At 44.5% G+C, this 16,680-nt stretch overlaps 4 protein-coding genes across 5 annotated transcripts; 2 read left to right on the forward strand and 2 right to left on the reverse strand.

Annotated features, from left to right (window-relative positions):
* Positions 1-1,626: 1,626 nt before the first annotated feature.
* On the reverse strand, positions 1,627-4,057 carry LOC108061333 (myosin heavy chain, clone 203). 2 transcript variants are annotated; one of them, XM_070211748.1, is made up of 3 exons: positions 2,953-4,057; positions 2,423-2,770; positions 1,627-2,371 (listed from the first exon to the last, which is right to left on the reverse strand). In XM_070211748.1, exons 1-3 carry the CDS (start codon positions 3,868-3,870, stop codon positions 1,778-1,780), a joined length of 1,860 nt encoding a protein of 619 aa, XP_070067849.1. In that variant the 5' UTR covers positions 3,871-4,057; the 3' UTR covers positions 1,627-1,777. The 2 variants fall into 2 exon arrangements, with proteins under 2 accessions (XP_070067849.1, XP_017002946.2); XM_017147457.3 differs by having other exon boundaries at positions 1,628-2,770; positions 2,953-4,051.
* A 524-nt stretch (positions 4,058-4,581) lies between these two features.
* LOC108061331 (myosin-6) lies at positions 4,582-7,532 on the forward strand. The gene is made up of 2 exons (XM_017147456.3): positions 4,582-6,026; positions 6,532-7,532. The coding sequence occupies exons 1-2, from the start codon at positions 4,834-4,836 to the stop codon at positions 7,394-7,396; spliced, it is 2,058 nt and encodes a 685-aa protein (XP_017002945.2). The 5' UTR covers positions 4,582-4,833; the 3' UTR covers positions 7,397-7,532.
* A 466-nt stretch (positions 7,533-7,998) lies between these two features.
* Positions 7,999-10,724, reverse strand: LOC108061338 (PAT complex subunit CCDC47). The gene is made up of 4 exons (XM_017147463.3): positions 10,297-10,724; positions 8,843-9,391; positions 8,430-8,777; positions 7,999-8,373 (listed from the first exon to the last, which is right to left on the reverse strand). Exons 1-4 carry the CDS (start codon positions 10,591-10,593, stop codon positions 8,134-8,136), a joined length of 1,434 nt encoding a protein of 477 aa, XP_017002952.2. The 5' UTR covers positions 10,594-10,724; the 3' UTR covers positions 7,999-8,133.
* A 292-nt stretch (positions 10,725-11,016) lies between these two features.
* Positions 11,017-16,326, forward strand: lace (serine palmitoyltransferase long chain base subunit). Its single transcript, XM_017147442.3, has 4 exons — positions 11,017-11,296; positions 13,929-15,044; positions 15,102-15,364; positions 15,435-16,326. Exons 1-4 carry the CDS (start codon positions 11,084-11,086, stop codon positions 15,649-15,651), a joined length of 1,809 nt encoding a protein of 602 aa, XP_017002931.2. The 5' UTR covers positions 11,017-11,083; the 3' UTR covers positions 15,652-16,326.
* Positions 16,327-16,680: the final 354 nt, after the last annotated feature.

The following is a 16,680-nucleotide window of genomic DNA, read 5'->3' on the forward strand; positions in this document are numbered from 1 at the left end:
TGGAACATGGAACATGGCACATGGAACATGGAACATGGAACATGGAACATGGAACATGGCACATGGAACATGGCACATGGCACATGGAACATGGAACATGGAACATGGAACATGGAACATGGAACATGGAACATGGAACATGGAACATGGAACATGGAACATGGAACATGGAACATGGAACATGGAACATGGAACATGGAACATGGAACATGGCACATGGAACATGGAACATGGAACATGGAACATGGAACATGGAACATGGAACATGGAACATGGAACATGGAACATGGAACATGGAACATGGAACATGGAACATGGCACATGGAACATGGCACATGGCACATGGAACATGGCACATGGAACATGGCACATGGAACATGGCACATGGAACATGGAACATGGCACATGGAACATGGAACATGGCACATGGAACATGGAACATGGAACATGGCACATGGAACATGGCACATGGAACATGGAACATGGAACATGGAACATGGAACATGGAACATGGAACATGGAACATGGAACATGGAACATGGAACATGGAACATGGAACATGGAACATGGAACATGGAACATGGAACATGGAACATGGAACATGGAACATGGAACATGGAACATGGAACATGGCACATGGAACATGGAACATGGAACATGGAACATGGAACATGGAACATGGCACATGGAACATGGCACATGGCACATGGCACATGGCACATGGAACATGGCACATGGCACATGGAACATGGCACATGGCACATGGAACATGGAACATGGCACATGGTACATGGAACATGGAACATGGCACATGGAACATGAAACATGGAACATGGAACATGGAACATGGAACATGGAACATGGAACATGGAACATGGAACATGGAACATGGAACATGGAACATGGAACATGGAACATGGAACATGGCACATGGAACATGGAACATGGAACATGGCACATGGAACATGGAACATGGAACATGGAACATGGAACATGGAACATGGAACATGGAACATGGAACATGGAACATGGAACATGGAACATGGAACATGGAACATGGAACATGGAACATGGAACATGGAACATGGAACATGGAACATGGAACATGGAACATGGAACATGGAACATGGCACATGGCACATGGAACATGGAACATGGAACATGGCACATGGAACATGGCACATGGAACATGGCACATGGAACATGGAACATGGCACATGGAACATGGAACATGGCACATGGAACATGGAACATGGAACATGGCACATGGAACATGGCACATGGAACATGGAACATGGAACATGGAACATGGAACATGGAACATGGAACATGAAACATGGAACATGGAACATGGAACATGGAACATGGCACATGGAACATGGAACATGGAACGTGGAACATGGAACGTGGAACATGGAACATGGAACATGGAACATGGAACATGGAACATGGAACATGGCACAAGGAACATGGAACATGGAACATGGAACATGGCACATGGAACATGGAACATGGAACATGGCACATGGAACATGGAACATGGCACATGGAACATGGCACATGGAACATGGCACATGGAACGGAAATTCCCGCAACCCATTGAAACCAAACGAAAGGATTTTTTAAAATTGTCAAGTTTACATCCTTTGAGTGAAAGTATTGGTGTCTCGATAACGGGGGAGAATATCCAGGCAACTTGATAATACGGTTGTCAGCACTTAAACCATATCATCAAGTTGCCTGGACAGCTGAAGGACCCGATCTAGTTCTAGAGCTTCTAGATTTTGGCCTTCAGCGTTCGCGGGCTACCGAGCCGTCCGGTGCTAGAAGCCTGCTGATTTATCCTTATCAGACTAGGTCGATGGGAACCACCTCCAGGCAGGTGGGCAATGCCAGCCGATCCACCGCCACCACATCCGATGCCCGCACCACCAGGATTCGTCATGGAGTAGATGTGCCGCCGGAGAACCCTTATATGTTTCTGCGACACTTCGAAATTGTGGACCAAGGTGTGCAGCTGCGTCTGGAGTTCGGCTATCAGGCTATCCCGTTCCTGGATCAAACTGGACGTGGAGTTCTGGCTCCTGCTCAGTTTCAGCTCAAGATCATAGATCTTTTTCTGCAGATCTCTGCGCTGCTTTTCACTCTGCTCGCGATGGCGGGAAAGTTGCCGCTTACTACTCGCCTGGAGCTGCTCCAGTTGATCCTTCATTGTGGACAGCTCCTGCGTTAATTTCCGCTTCTCCGTCTTCAACGCCGAGTTGTAGTTCTTGAATATCTTCAGATCCCTTTCGGCGGCCTTTAGCCTATTGATGGTGACGAGCTTTCTTCGGCCCAGATCATCGATCTTGACCTTCAGTTTCATGGCTTCCTGTTGGAGGGCATGTAGTTTATCCGCCAGCAGACAATTTTCCCGCATTACCTTCTCGTACTTGGTGTGCTCGTCCCGCATCATCTTGGGCAAATGGGACACACTCTTTAGTTTGGTGTCTATCTTGGATCGCAGACTGTCGATGTCGTGATAGATGCTCGACTCCAGCTGCTTGTTATTCACGTGCAGCTTTTCAATCTCGTGCTTTTGGGTGCTCATAATGTCATGGGCCTTGAGACACCGCGTATGGTAGTCGGCAATCCGCTCCTGTTGCTGGCGAATGAGAGTCTGGAACTGGAGCTGCTCGCTCTTCAGGCTCTTAATGGTGGTCAGCAGTTGGCTGAGGTCTCCCGAGTCCCTGTCTCTATCCCGATCCCGTTCGTGCTTGTACTTGTGGTCCTATTTAATAAAAATAAAAATGAAATAGTTAAATATTTACATATATTTCATAATTTATGCCACAGAAATCACAAAAGTTTTTAAATCACTTTTAAAGGTGTCTAAAAGTATGCAGTAAAAAATTAAAAACTAGCATACTTTTGGACACCTTTATGAATGATTTTACCCTAAACAAATCCTACCTGTGAGGTGTTGATCACATCCTTCAGCACATGATACACGTCCTTGAAAGATGCGGGCTCCCTCTCCCGATCCTCTTGCTCCAAAGAGCTTTTCCTACGTTTCACATGACGATTGGCCAGTGTTTCCACAATTCGGCTATTGAAAACACTGTCTACCTGGGATGAGAGACTGCCTTTGTTTCCCCGATGCTTCGGCCGATGATCACTCCTTTCGGATGAGTACTTCTTTCGGCCGATTTGATCACAGGAACTCTGGGCGGATAGAACGGTCATGAAACTGGTATTGCTCCGCAGGATTTGGGGACTCTTTCGTCGGATGGTCATTTGTGAAGCCACACTGCTGGCCGAGCTATAGAAACTATGCGGATCCGCTTCACTTCCCATATTCATTTCCGAAGTTTGCCTCCGGCTGGATACAAAGTCATGGTGTTTCTGTTGCATTTCGGACAGCTCGTAATTGATTTTCATATACTTTTCCTCCAGATCCTTGGTGGTTTCATTGTACTCCTTGAGTTCCTGCTTGTATTTGCAGAGTTCCTCCTTCAGCTTGCTTCCAATAGCTTCTGAGTTGGGTAACCTCCGCTCCGAGTCCCCATTTTCCCGATAATCTTCTGGTTCTGGTTCGCCATCACTCATGATTAGATCAACTTCCTTGATTTCCTTGCTATTCTTGGGTCTTACACCAGAACTACTATGATCTCTGAAGCCCAAACTGCTGGCACTCATCGAATCCTGGATATTGGAGTTCTGTCGGGACAAGCTGACATAGCTGCTCTTCTCATCGGGCATATCTTCCCTCTTCTCATCCAATACAAAATCCAATCCCATCGATGTGGATGGTATTCTTTCTCGATTTTGCGGACGGAATCCAAGTGTGCGTTGTCTTGTGGCTAGCGACCCCTTTGATGGCCTTAACATCTACGAAAATTTTGCCTATTTGGTTTTATATCCACTTGAGTAATTTTTTGCACTGTTTTTGGCCAACAGAGAATTTTTTTTAAAACGTTATGACACATTCGTTTCCCAAAAAAATAATAATTTTTACGTGAGACGTTACGAAAATTATGTGATGGAAAATATGCTGTTACGCCTACTCATATGGCATCTTACTGCTGAAATCGCTACTGGAGGAAAGTTATGACCTTAAGATGTTACCCTAAGCTTAGTTCTTTAAAATATTACAATCATTTTAAAAACACACTTATTTTCAAGGACATTTTAAGCCGTAAGAAAAAATATTCTATTATTAAAATCTATAACCCTTATTGATGTTATAAAAAAGCCACCTAAGCTACAAAAAATTTAATTAAAGTTTCCTTAATTTGTTATATAAAATTTGTATTTATGATACTTTTAATTATGTATTAAAAAATTCCATCGCCTTTAAATTAGACTGAGTTTTAATTTTGACCCAATTCAAATAGCGGCAGTAGTAAATATAGTTGTTGGTTTCGCCGAACAAATGCCTGGATACACATTGCTCTTTGTACAGCACATTTTCTTGGACCTTCCCGTAGCTAGGGTTCCCCGAGAAGCACCACTCCACCTGGTCGTAGCCTAACCAAGTGCTCTGGGATCTTTCGTTCCTTTCTCCGAAGTCCGAGTAGGCCATTCCAAATCCGTTGCCAACTGCCCAGGCAGAGCGTCCGAGGGTTTTTCAGTTCATTTTATTCGTCAACGAAGAAAACAACTGATTCGTTCTAAAACTTCTTTCGAAATTTTTTCCTTCAGAATATGTGTTAAATTTTCTCGCCAGACTAGAAGTTGACCAAAATCGTTAGTAGTCCAAAACGGATAAAAATCAAAAAAAAATTTTTAAAATTCCCGACGCGATAAAAGTTAGCTTTTTTGGGCCGAATTGGTTAGTAAACCCGAGACGCGATGGCGGAGAACACGGAGTACACGGATGAGGGCGGCGAGTACGAGGACGATGAGGCCCAGTTCATCGGCGAGCAGCATATGATGGAGGAGGGTCCCGACGAGGACCTCTTCTCCAAGCTGGGCGAATCCTCCGACGATCCGGAGCAGAAGCGCATGTACATGGAGTACCTGGCGCTGATCAAGGAGATCGATTGCCAGAACAAGATCATCCAGGACATCAAGAGCAACATCATGGACATGTGCGCCAAGCCCTGCAAGACGCGCAACGAGCTGCGGGAGATCAAGCGCCTGAGGATCTGCATGGAGCAGGAGAACATCAAGCTGCACACCATGATGAACAGGGCGGTGCAGCTGCAGAACTTTGGCTCCCATCGCCACTACAAGGAGCTGCCGATGACGACGACCGTGGACGAGGACAACCTGTCGCCGTATATGTGCGGCATTGGACCTTGTGCCCCGGCTGGCAGTGGTACGGATCCCTGCGCCGATGAGTCCAGCTCCTGTGCCAGTGTTTGTGGAGGTGGCAGAGGCGGAGGTCAGCGGGATGTGGCCGGTCAGGACGACAAGCTGATCTGCGCCCTGCAGAAGGCCATGCAGAAGATGAAGGGCGCCTGTCCGGAGGACAAGAAGATGATCGAGGAGATCGCCTGTGCGATCATGAGCTGCAAGAAGCAGCCGGTCTGCGTGCCAGGACCCTGCCCGAAGCCCTGCCCGCCACCCTGTCCAGGTCCTTGCCAAGGTCCCTGTCCGGAGAGCAGCAGCAGCAGCCTGGCACCCTGCGGACATCCTTCGCCTCCCTGTCCGACCAAGAAAAGGCCCCAAAAGTCGGCACCCTGCCCCATGCCCCAATCCTCGCCCGGCAAGTGCGAGTCCCTGGAGAAGCTGAAGCGACGCATCCAGAGCATGCAGTGCTCGGTGAAGAAGTTGCTCCAGGAGGTGAGCAACCGCGATGGTCCAGAGCCCTGTGACGGCGGCGGCGGTGACGATGACAGCGAGGATGGGGAGGAGGATCATCCCTGCTCCAGGCCCTGCCCGGCCAGGCCCCCATGTCCCGAGGATCCCGATCCGCTGGTCATCTGCGGGGGCAAGCGCAACACCAAGGCCGACCAGTTTGAGAAGATGAAGGAGAACTACACCAGGCTGCTCACGGAGTTCCAGCGCAAGGACTGCCAGATGAAGGAGATGCAGAAGCGGTGGGTTAAAATCTAAAATAACAAGAGAGAACGCTATAGTCGGGTGGGTGTCCCGACTATCTAATACCCGTTACTCAGCTAAAGGGAGTGCAAGGGATATGGATATATAAAATTTTAATTGCGCATAACTTTTTAACGAATGGTCCGATTTGAATAATGTCTTCTACATTGCGATAGGTATTTATAAACACTATAGAATGGCATTTAAACATTTTTAAAATCTTAAAAGATATGGCCGTCAGACACTTTTTAAAATCGTTTGTGGGCGATTGTGGGCGTTAGAGGGCGTGGCGCTCGGCTGAAACAAACTTGTGCTACGTAGGAAACCAAGGAATATGAGTGGGTAATCCCAACTTTTTAGCTTTTGTAGTTTCGAAGATCTCAGCGTTCATACAGACGGACAGACAGGTGTTACATACTTTTGCACGAATACAATATACCCTTTTACTCTACGAGTAACGGGTATAAATATTTACATAAATAAATAAAAATATTAATCCTGCAGAATGAAGGGCATCTGCGGTCCCTGCCCCTCGAAAGGCGGCGACGGGGATGCCGATGCCGCGGAACTAAATCTTCTTCGCGCCCGGGTCAACGAACTCAAGGAGGAGCAGCTGGAGTTCAAGTGCATCATGAAGGAGCAGTCGCAGCAGCTGGAGGATTACCGCAACAAGTACCTGCTGGCCCAGCAGAAGGTCGAGGAGCAGTGCGTCTCGCTGGAGAAGCTGAATATGAACAACAAACGCATCGAACAGCAAATCAATACGGAGGTCAAGGAGATCCGAGCCAAGTTCCAGGAGAAGCTCAACGAGCTGCTGCACTTCCCCAAGCTCCTGGAGAACGAGCAACTGAAGCTGGCCCAGGTGTGCAAGGAGAAGGACGAGATGCAGACGAAGCTGGTGGTGGTCTGCAAGGAGCTGAAGGCCTGCAAGGCTCAGATGGAGCAGCAGCCCAATGTCGATGTGCGTCCCCAGCTGGCCCAGTGCCAAATGGAGCTGACCCAGGCCAGGAACGAGCTGGAGGAGCTGCTGCGGCAGCGGGATCTCTTCTGCGAACAGCTCAAGTCCACCCAAGACGATCTGGACACGCTGCGCACCGAGTCGGCCAAGATTATAGCCGGCACCAAGGAACGGGCCGAGTTGATCAAGTCCCAGCAGCAGGAGCAGATCAATCGGCTGGAGAAGGAGTTGGCCCAGTGCCGAGCAACTGCCTCGCTGTCTGTGAACGATCGAGAGGCGGTCATCCGGGAGATGCAGGGCCAGCTGAATACCCTCTCCTACAGCTTCGATGCCGCCCAGAAGCAGATCAAAACGCTGCGCAATCATATCGCCTATGTGTCCAACGAGAACTGCTTTCCCGTCAAGTGCTAAATGATGAAATATGTTTGGCGTGCCTGTGAAAACAAGTGTTGCTTTCCTTCGTTTCTTCACAAAACGTATCACATAAATCTAGCTGTAAACAAAATCCTAGTCAATCTAATAAATATACAAGTATTCTTTCGGCCAATTTGGAAAACTATTAAAATATTAGGGATTTGAACTAGAGCCCTGCATAAATGGATTCAATGAATTATTTTGATAAATGAATGAATTAGAATTTTGAGTTTAATAGAATTGAATGATTGAAATTATTTATTCATTCATTCAATTCTAAATGAATTAGAAAAGTATGCAATTTATTTAACATAGAATTGAATTAAACAAATCAGAAATTTCATGGCATACTATGATAAAACAAAAATTGAATGATTCACGCAGGACTGAAAAGATTTAAAGAACATTTAAATTAGTACAAGTTTCAACTTTAGTTTGTTGACTCACACAAATCGTAGACAGAAAAATGAGTTCAGAAAATAAAGAACTTATTTTACAATAGCTGGCACTTATCTTACTCATTATCTCATCGTTGCTTATCTGTTTTTGTAACAACCTCGTTCTTTCTATAATCCAGCTTACATAAGCACAACTGTGGCTTTTGTTTTGGCGCTCCATAGGAAACAAATAGATATTGCTTTATTCTGGCATTTGAGAGGAACAGCTACAAATGGTCGGTTTGCGTACGTTAAGGAGGAGCGCTCCTCGCGGCTAATGGCACACTAGAGATAAATCTACAGGGACTTGACGGCCAGCCTCTTCATCTTGGGCGCATTCCGCTTGGCCTGGCGCTTCTGCTCCTTGGCCTCCCAGCGGCGCTGCTTCTCCGGATCCTCGTCGGCCAGGATGCGCTCCTTCTCCTGCTTGCGCTTGTCCTCGCGTCGCTGGGCGGCAGCTTCGGCCCGAGCGGCATGGGTGCTCTTCAAGAACTCCTCCTCCACGCGCTGGCGATTTTTGTCCGACTTGGCTTTGCCCTGTAATAACCACATTAATTTAGCTATAATTCATTTCAATAGTCATGGATTCTTACCTCCTTGGACATGCGGTAGGTCTTCAGGCGCTCCATCAAATAAAAGATCAACAATAACAACGGCTTAATGGTCTCCATTTCGGCGTGCTTCGGCAGATTGAAGCCGGCGAGGAGAACGGCCTTCGTCTCGGGCTGCTTGAGGGTACCGCCCTCCTCCTGCTGGATGGGCCCACTGAACTGGTCCGAGATGTGCAGGTAATCGATATAGCTTTGGTACTTGTTAAGTGCGGTGATAATACGTGACTCGAGGATGGCGGACGTGGCCTCCGGGACCTCGGAGAGCACGGCAAAGCCGCTGGGCACATTGTAGCGATCCTCTGGCTTGCCGACTAGGCTACAAAACTTGCTCTGCAAGCGAAAGGGGGTAAAATATAGTAAATATAAGTTTGGAGTACTGAAGTGTATCCTCCTACCAGATCCGTGTATTCCTTAAACACCTTGGTGATGGTCTTTTTGGTACCGACTGCAAATACAAATGCATCCGCTACGCCGCGCGTGAGTTCAATTTTGATGTGGGCCTGATCCAGCTGTGGTCGCATCAATCCCGCCACCAGGGACACCAGATCCTGGCGCTTGATCATCTTTAGCTCCACGAGCATGCCCTCGCAGCAGGTCCTGCCGGAGCACCACAGGGTGTAGAGGCTCTCGCTCTCCTTGATCAGGCCCGGATTCTCGTTCTCCGCCTTGCCATCGTCGCCCACCAGAGCGAAGTTCTCGTCCAGCAGGGCCCTGTGGGTACTGAACCAGAGCTGCGCCAAGCGAGCATTCTTCGCCTTTCCCGCAAAGAAGTTGGCAAAGTAGGCCAGCAAGCCGGCCACCATGAGCATCTCCATCCAGTAGGAGTCCCAGTGGGTGCGGAAGTGCAGCGGGATGTTGGGTATGTTTAGCTTGGGCTCGACCTTGTGGTCGATGGGCGGGTCCTTGGAGTCGCCGCCATCGTAGCCTTCGAACTCCTCCTCGTCCTGGAAAAATTATAAAGTGGTTTTTGGGAGATTTAAAATTTGATTTCAGAAATGGCAATAAGTTATATATTTTAATGTGTCTTAAACTAAAGGAAAAAAATGGAATGCAATAAAATATATATTTAAATATATATATATAAAATATATATTTAAATATATATATATGTATATATATATATATATATATATATATATATATATATATATATATATATATATATATATATATATATATATATATATATATATATATATATATATATATATATATATATATATATATATATATATATATATATATATATATATATATATATATATATATATATATATATATATATTTAAATATATATTTAAAACTAATTTTAATCAATTTATCATATTGTCAAAAAAAAATATATATACAGTGGTTAGTAAACTTTGGATCTTTGAGGAGAAATTTGTTTTCCTGAGTTCGAAGTTCAAACTATGAATAAAAACATGAGGGTACTACCCATTGAGACTCAGTAACTGAGTACAGTCAAACTTTAGTAACTACAAATGATAAGTATCTAAGTTACATAATTTAGTAACTCACATTTTTAATAAGTTTTACAAATAGGTGGTGACTTTGGGATAAACCTTCTTAAATTATAAAGAAGTACTTATATAAAGCTAAAGAAAAACACTTTGTCACAAAGGTGAAAGTTTAGAAACATAGTTTTAATTAATTAGCTAATGATTTTTTGAAGATCCAAATGAAAAGTATGCAAATTGTATGACGAAAGAAAACTGAAAACCTAAAAATCCTAACAATCTCAATGGAAATCTATTAATTAAACATTATACAAAGGGAATTTAACACCTCATCAAGGTTCCTAACCCTTTACGACCCCCTTATAAAGCAAACACCTGTCTTTGTTTACCTGGAAGTGCTCGAATTCATCGTCATCCTCCACGAGTCCATCCTCCTCGTCGCTCTCCACATTTTGTGCTGGCTTGCGTGGCTCCTTGGCGGGCGGATCCTCGCGGGATTCCCCGTGGCTGGACCCTGCTCCTCCGGTAAAGGAATCGGCGTTCTTGGCCGCTGGCTCCGCGTAGAAGTTGCCGTCGTCGAATTCGGCAAAATCATCGCTGTCATCCTCCTCGAAATCACTCTCCTCCGATTTTGTGCTGGCAAAGCACAGGAGCGCCAGGAGCAGGAAGGCAAATACTGGTCGCATCTTCAGGGCAATAAGATTACGTGGGCGCAATCTGCTCGGTTCACTTAAGTTACAATTTATCTAAATTTTAAAACTTTTCACTAATTAAGAAAAAAAAACTAGGTTAAATACATCGACGATACATCGGGCATCGATGTTTTTGCCGATATTTTACGGCTGATATCGATGTATCGATGTTTTGCGAAGCATCGGCGGTACAATTAAAACAGTTTTAATCAAAACAAAAAAAAAACTAAAAAATAATAGTCTGCACTATCTTTTCTTTAACTATAGTCTTATGTAAACAGCTGTTCAAGTCAGCTGTTATCGGATGGAGTCTGTGGGAAGAGGCTATTAACATTTTATTGATGTGGAATCATCGATAGTCACTTTCGGTATATCGACGTTCCCCCACCTCTGGAAAAAAAACCTATTTAAACCTAAACGCAATTTTTTTTCTCTGTAATTTTTTGGGCGCGTTTGAGTAATCGGGAACCGGAGGATCGGAAAAATGGGCAATTTCGACGGCGATTCTGGTACGGTTTTCGAGCAGAGCTACGCGACGACAAACGGAAATGGAAAGGTGGCGAATGGAAACGGGGCGGCGCACTTCAGTCCTCCGGAAAAGGAGGAACTTCTCGGCCAGCGAAAATTCTCGGCACCCGCATACACGGAAATTCGCACGCGACGCTGCCATGCAGCAAAGCCCACAGGCGACGCCAAGGTGAGCGCAACATTTTCGCGCAGTGTAGGAAGCCGAAAACCTGACCAAAACCATAATAAAAAGCCCATTAAAATTGGCCGAAAATGTGGTTCCATTCCTCTAACCTTCCCTCCCGCTCTCTCTTTCTGCCGGCGATTTTGTGAGTGGGAGAGTGAGGGAGAGAGAGAGAGGGAGTAAGGGTGCGTCAGCTGGAGAAGTTCGCCCCAATTATTCTTGGGGCGAATTTCCTTGGCTTTTCCTATTTTCTGGGTCAGCCCACAGCTACAGCTGTTTTCCTTACTGCAGTGTTTTCCTCGCATGCTTTCATATTCGCCGCAAGTGCTGGCCAATTGGAATATTTTGGCTATTTTTTAGGGGTCAAATTTAAATTTAGCAGAAAAGTAAAAATAATAATTTTCTAAAGAAACTAAAGCCGATTATCAAATTAGTCAGCTTAGGTTTTTACCAGCTCTTTAATATAAAAAGTACTTTTATCAAGTATAATGATTCCCCCCACATTTTGGGGAATTTCTATGGTATCGTGAGAATATAGTAATCTTACTTATCCAAAAAGAACTAAAATAAATACTATAAGTAATAGTAAATATATCATTTTTTCTACGTATTTAACATTAATGTAATCATATGCACTGTGTAATCTAGCACTCCTGTACTCATTCGTAATTTTCCCTGAGGTTGGTTGTCCGTCCCCAAAACAAATACATATATTTGGGTGCACATTGTTTGTGGAGAGCGCCCCTAAATACCCGATACACCGTGGTCTGGTAATAATATTGTCATGCCATGCCATGCCGGGCCCGCCTTATCGGGCCCATTCCGGCCAATCTTTTACGTAAAGCCTCGCAGAATGCTATTCGAGGTGAATCACAATGCTCCCGCAATCTCCAAAGGCAGTGCTTTTCGGGTGGGCGTTGATTTGTCGGTGATAAGATTTTTTTTTGTTATTTTTGGGGAGAGTTAGAATGTCTGGGGCAGTATTTTAAAGGTTTACTTAACAGATTATATTATATTTTATTAAGATAAAGTAAATATAATGATTCTATTTTTTGGAATCTATAAGAACTTCGAAATATAAGTCATTATAGGTGACGTCTTCAAGCCCATAAACGATAGTTGAGTTTTCTTCTTAGAAAAATAATAAGATATTTTCCGTAGAATTTATTCTTTGCTATATTTAATGAATATAAGACCTTACACGGTTGGTACAGAATAAGACAGAAAGTTTACACATTTCTCACCATGTGGTACTGTTTATTTGGGCTATTAGAATGTCCGCGCGTGCAAACCTTGGTATTTCGTATCAAGGCATAGCTAATTTTTATCAGTATGCTTAGACTATTTAAAAAGTCTAAGTCTAAATAGCAAAGGTGTTTTAGATAGTGACTTGGATAATAAACCATGTTAAGAAAGAAATCTTAGAAAATATGAGTAAATTTATTTTAAAAGAGAAATACTCGAAGTGTCTCAAAGCAATTACCTAATGACTCACAGGTAATACTTCTTGGAATCCCCATGAAAGTCTTTAGAACTTTGGCGTGCGCTGGTCGATTGTCAGTCCATTATCTTGGCTTCCATGGATCCGCAAACATATGGAAGTCATTATCTAGTTCTCACCCCCCGTTTTCCCCTTTCTTCCTTCCTTCCTGTCCTCCTTTTTCACCCACTCAATCGCGTAATTAGTATTACACATTTTTTATTTATTTGTTCAACTCGGTTTCGATTTTTATCTATTTACTCCGCTTGTTCGTCTATATACACATACATACCCTAACCCAGTCAGTCCATTAAAAAACCCATCAGCGCGTAACCCACTTGATCTTTCCCTCCCCTCACTGTATCTCTCCAATATTTAGTAAACAAGCCCGGTGGCAAATGATAATAAACACGAAATATTATTGTCGCCGACTCGTTATTGTTATACGATTAAGTTTGCATATATGCAACGCTTTATATATCAGCAAAGCGAATGGCTCAATTAATGGGAGATACTCCTATCGGATCCTTTGGCCTGCAAAATCAATAAGCGAGTGATATGTACATACAAATAAGTAAGTTAATTATAACGCTCTATTTGTTAGCCAGTGAGGTTGAAGTGTGCCAAGTTGGGCAATTGTCGCATTCAGAAATATATGGCTTCCCCATTTTGTGTCTGTTTCTCTCTCTGTGTGACTTCATGTCGAGCTCGGCTCATGTGAGCGACGGAGCAAATTGTTCATCATTCAGTTGTCGTGTGACTATATAGATGGTACCTTGCATATATGGATCTGTTAGTTTAATGTTAATTGGCTGGGGAATTGAGCGAAAACATGAAAAGGGCAAGCAAGTTAAGATGTGCTATCTGAGAGACTTCATGAATATGACGGAGAGTATTTTTTCAAGGGAGTAATCTGATATTTCCATTTAATATTTGTTTACTTCATTTATGGAATTATTTTCCCAGTGTAGCTCCCCTCGAAATTAATTATATTTCGCACCTGTTGGTCATACAATCCCCTCTGCCGATCCCTCTTTTAACGGTGATTATCAGCCCTCTGATAAGTGAATTTCAATGAGTGCTATGTAGATTCCCAGCGATATAACTAGTCAATAACCCATAACCGAAAACTAATCGTGAATCTCTTTCCTTTCACAGAGTCCCAGCTTGATCAACTACCATCCGGAGAAGAAGTCGATGCCCAATGGACATGCCTCCTTCCAAAATCAGGATCAGGAGTCCAAGCCCAACCAGGCGGAGGGCAAACTCTCGCCGGAACTCGAGCACTTCCAGAAGACCTCCTTCGAGGAGGTGCCCCTGCACACGGCCTGCCTTACGTACCTGGGATTCTACCTCTTGATGATCCTGGGCTACATCAACCAGCTGCTCTTCGTTCCCAAAGTGGCCACCGAGAAGGGTCGAGAGGGTTATGTGGGCTTGTACGATGCCTTCGAGAGCTTCTACTCGCGGTATGTTTACAGGCGGATCAAGGATTGCTGGAACCGACCGATCTGCAGTGTTCCCGGGGAGGAGCTCACTCTGAAGGATCGCGTGACCGATGATTATGGCTGGAGTTTCAAGTTTACCGGAACGGAGACGCGCTGTTTGAATCTGGGATCCTACAATTACCTGGGCTTTGCCGCCGCCACTGGACGATGTGCTGATGATTCGGAGGAAAGTGCTCGGGATGCTGGACTGGCCTACTGCAGCTCCCGCTGTGAGCTGGGTGACAACGAGCAGCTGCGAGAGCTAGAGGCCCAAACTGCCAGATACTTTGGCGTGGAGGATGCCATTGTCTTCGGCATGGGCTTCGCCACGAATGCTTTGAACCTTCCCTCGCTCCTGGGACCAAATAGTCTGGTGATCAGTGACGAAAAGAACCATGCCTCCATCATCCTGGGATTGCGTTTGTCCGGAGCCACTACCAAGGTCTTCAAGCACAACAACGTGCGGGATCTGGAGCGAGTCCTTCGCCAGGGCATTTGCTATGGAAATCCCAAAAAAGGCGGCCAGCCATGGGACAAGGTCTTGATATGTGTCGAGGGCATCTTCAGCATGGAAGGTTCAGTTGTCCGTTTACCCGAGATCATTGCTCTGAAAAAGAAATACAAGGCCTACTTGTATCTGGATGAAGCTCACAGCGTTGGAGCCATGGGTTCAAGAGGGCGAGGAGTCACTGATTACTTTAATGTGGATCCCAATGAGGTGGACATTCTGATGGGCACTTTCACAAAGAGTTTCGGCAGTGCCGGTGGCTATCTGGCAGGTTCAAAGGTAAGGATATAAGGTTACTCTTTTGAATACCCCAAACTAATCTGTTTTTCTCTCTAGAAACTGATCGACTTCCTCCGCACCAACAGCCACGCCCACTGCTATGCTGCGTCCATCTCGCCACCCATAGCCCAGCAGATCCTGACCTCCATGAAGACCATTATGGGTGAGGATGGCACCGAAATTGGCCGCAAGAAGATACACCAGCTTGCCAGGAACACGCGTTACTTCCGTCGACGACTGGCCCAGCTGGGAGTGATCACATATGGTCACGAGGACTCCCCAGTGGTACCTATGCTGGTCTACCTATTTTCTAAAATTGGGTAGGTTTGAGTTTTAATAGCATCTAAGTTTTCAATGTAATTTAATTAAAAAATTTGTAATATTTTTCAGCGCTGTGGTTCGCACCTTGACTACCCGGCACATTGCTGCGGTGGGTGCTGGATTCCCGGCCACGCCCATTATGGAAGGTCGCATCCGTTTCTGCCTTTCCGCCGCCCACACCAAGGAGCAGCTGGACTTTGCCTTGGAGGCGATAGACGAGATCGCCGACGATCTGGGCCTCAAGTATTCACGCAAGCCACGCGATCCGAATCCCGTCGTTTACTAGACGCACATTCGAATGCACTTAGGAGTTAAGGTTGGGTTAGAAAGGTACCTTTCTTGATCGCTAGACCAAAACTAAAGCACAGTCCAGAAATCGCTAGATCAATCACGAACGTTTGGTTACGTTGACCGAGTTTCAGTTGCACTGGGCTTCTAATTATGACTAATTCCCTGGGAATTTCCCTTCAAAGGGAGCATCAATACCGCAACAGCAAGAGAAACAAAAACTACAGTACAGCACATAGCTTAAATGATAAAATATTATTAATTATTTAGCATTTACCTCTTCGTAGTTGTTATTGTAATTGTAAACTCCAAATGTCTTCTTCAGTCACCAGCTGTATTTTGAGTATTTGTAGATGATATAGTTACAGCGAAATGTATTAAGAAAATCAGGTTTTGGTTACATTCAGAGCTAAGCTAAGGGAACGGAACCCCTTTTTCGTGGGACAGTCGAGCACCTCGCTTCTAACATTTAAGCCATTTAAGCTGAGCCAAAAGAAAACGTCTAGAGCATCAGCGAAATAATTGTAAAACACCATTCTGCTAGCCCTTCTAGAGTCCAAAATTTGGGCCACGGCTTGAGGCATTGTCAGGAACGTATATATATATAATGATTATGTATTAATGATTTTATTTTTCTATCAAGAAATAAATAACTGTTGCTTTATCTATTGAAGATGAAGAGTTTAAATTTAAATTACTTGTAAAATAGAGGGGTATTTTTTTAAATTGTGTTGCATTTCGGAGGAAGCTTCTCAGACTTTATGAAGTATATGTATTCTTGGTCTTTCATATCTCCGTATGAACGTCCAGATTGTAAAAGCTAAAAAAAATTTCTGTAAATGTCTCCAAAATGTTTTTTACATGTGCATACTTTTGCTTCCTAGATGGCGTATTCCTGACACTAGGGGGCGCCACTCGATTCTGCCTAAAAAAATGGCGCTTCCGTCCACCATTTCGAAAAAAAGTCAACAAAAATGTTTTGAAATATTAAAAACTAAAACGCAATTCAACAAATTATATAAATCGA

The sequence above is a fragment of the Drosophila takahashii genome, chromosome 2L, assembly GCF_030179915.1.
Source record: "Drosophila takahashii strain IR98-3 E-12201 chromosome 2L, DtakHiC1v2, whole genome shotgun sequence".
In the NCBI taxonomy this organism is placed as follows: domain Eukaryota; kingdom Metazoa; phylum Arthropoda; class Insecta; order Diptera; family Drosophilidae; genus Drosophila; species Drosophila takahashii.

What these genes read in the sequence shown, in the direction of transcription:
- LOC108061333 (XM_017147457.3), bottom strand. Translation starts at nt 3,870, where the DNA reads ATGTTAAGGCCATCAAAGGGGTCGCTAGCCACAAGACAACGCACACTT. An exon ending in ATGTGATCAACACCTCACAG is followed by an intron (nt 2,771 to 2,952) that starts GTAGGATTTGTT and finishes TTTATTAAATAG; the next exon opens with GACCACAAGTACAAGCACGA.
- LOC108061338 (XM_017147463.3), bottom strand. Translation starts at nt 10,593, where the DNA reads ATGCGACCAGTATTTGCCTTCCTGCTCCTGGCGCTCCTGTGCTTTGCC. An exon ending in TTAAGGAATACACGGATCTG is followed by an intron (nt 8,778 to 8,842) that starts GTAGGAGGATAC and finishes TTTCGCTTGCAG; the next exon opens with AGCAAGTTTTGTAGCCTAGT. An exon ending in CCTACCGCATGTCCAAGGAG is followed by an intron (nt 8,374 to 8,429) that starts GTAAGAATCCAT and finishes TGGTTATTACAG; the next exon opens with GGCAAAGCCAAGTCGGACAA.
- lace (XM_017147442.3), top strand. Translation starts at nt 11,084, where the DNA reads ATGGGCAATTTCGACGGCGATTCTGGTACGGTTTTCGAGCAGAGCTAC. An exon ending in AGCCCACAGGCGACGCCAAG is followed by an intron (nt 11,297 to 13,928) that starts GTGAGCGCAACA and finishes TTCCTTTCACAG; the next exon opens with AGTCCCAGCTTGATCAACTA. An exon ending in TACCTATTTTCTAAAATTGG is followed by an intron (nt 15,365 to 15,434) that starts GTAGGTTTGAGT and finishes AATATTTTTCAG; the next exon opens with CGCTGTGGTTCGCACCTTGA.
- LOC108061331 (XM_017147456.3), top strand. Translation starts at nt 4,834, where the DNA reads ATGGCGGAGAACACGGAGTACACGGATGAGGGCGGCGAGTACGAGGAC. An exon ending in ATGAAGGAGATGCAGAAGCG is followed by an intron (nt 6,027 to 6,531) that starts GTGGGTTAAAAT and finishes TTAATCCTGCAG; the next exon opens with AATGAAGGGCATCTGCGGTC.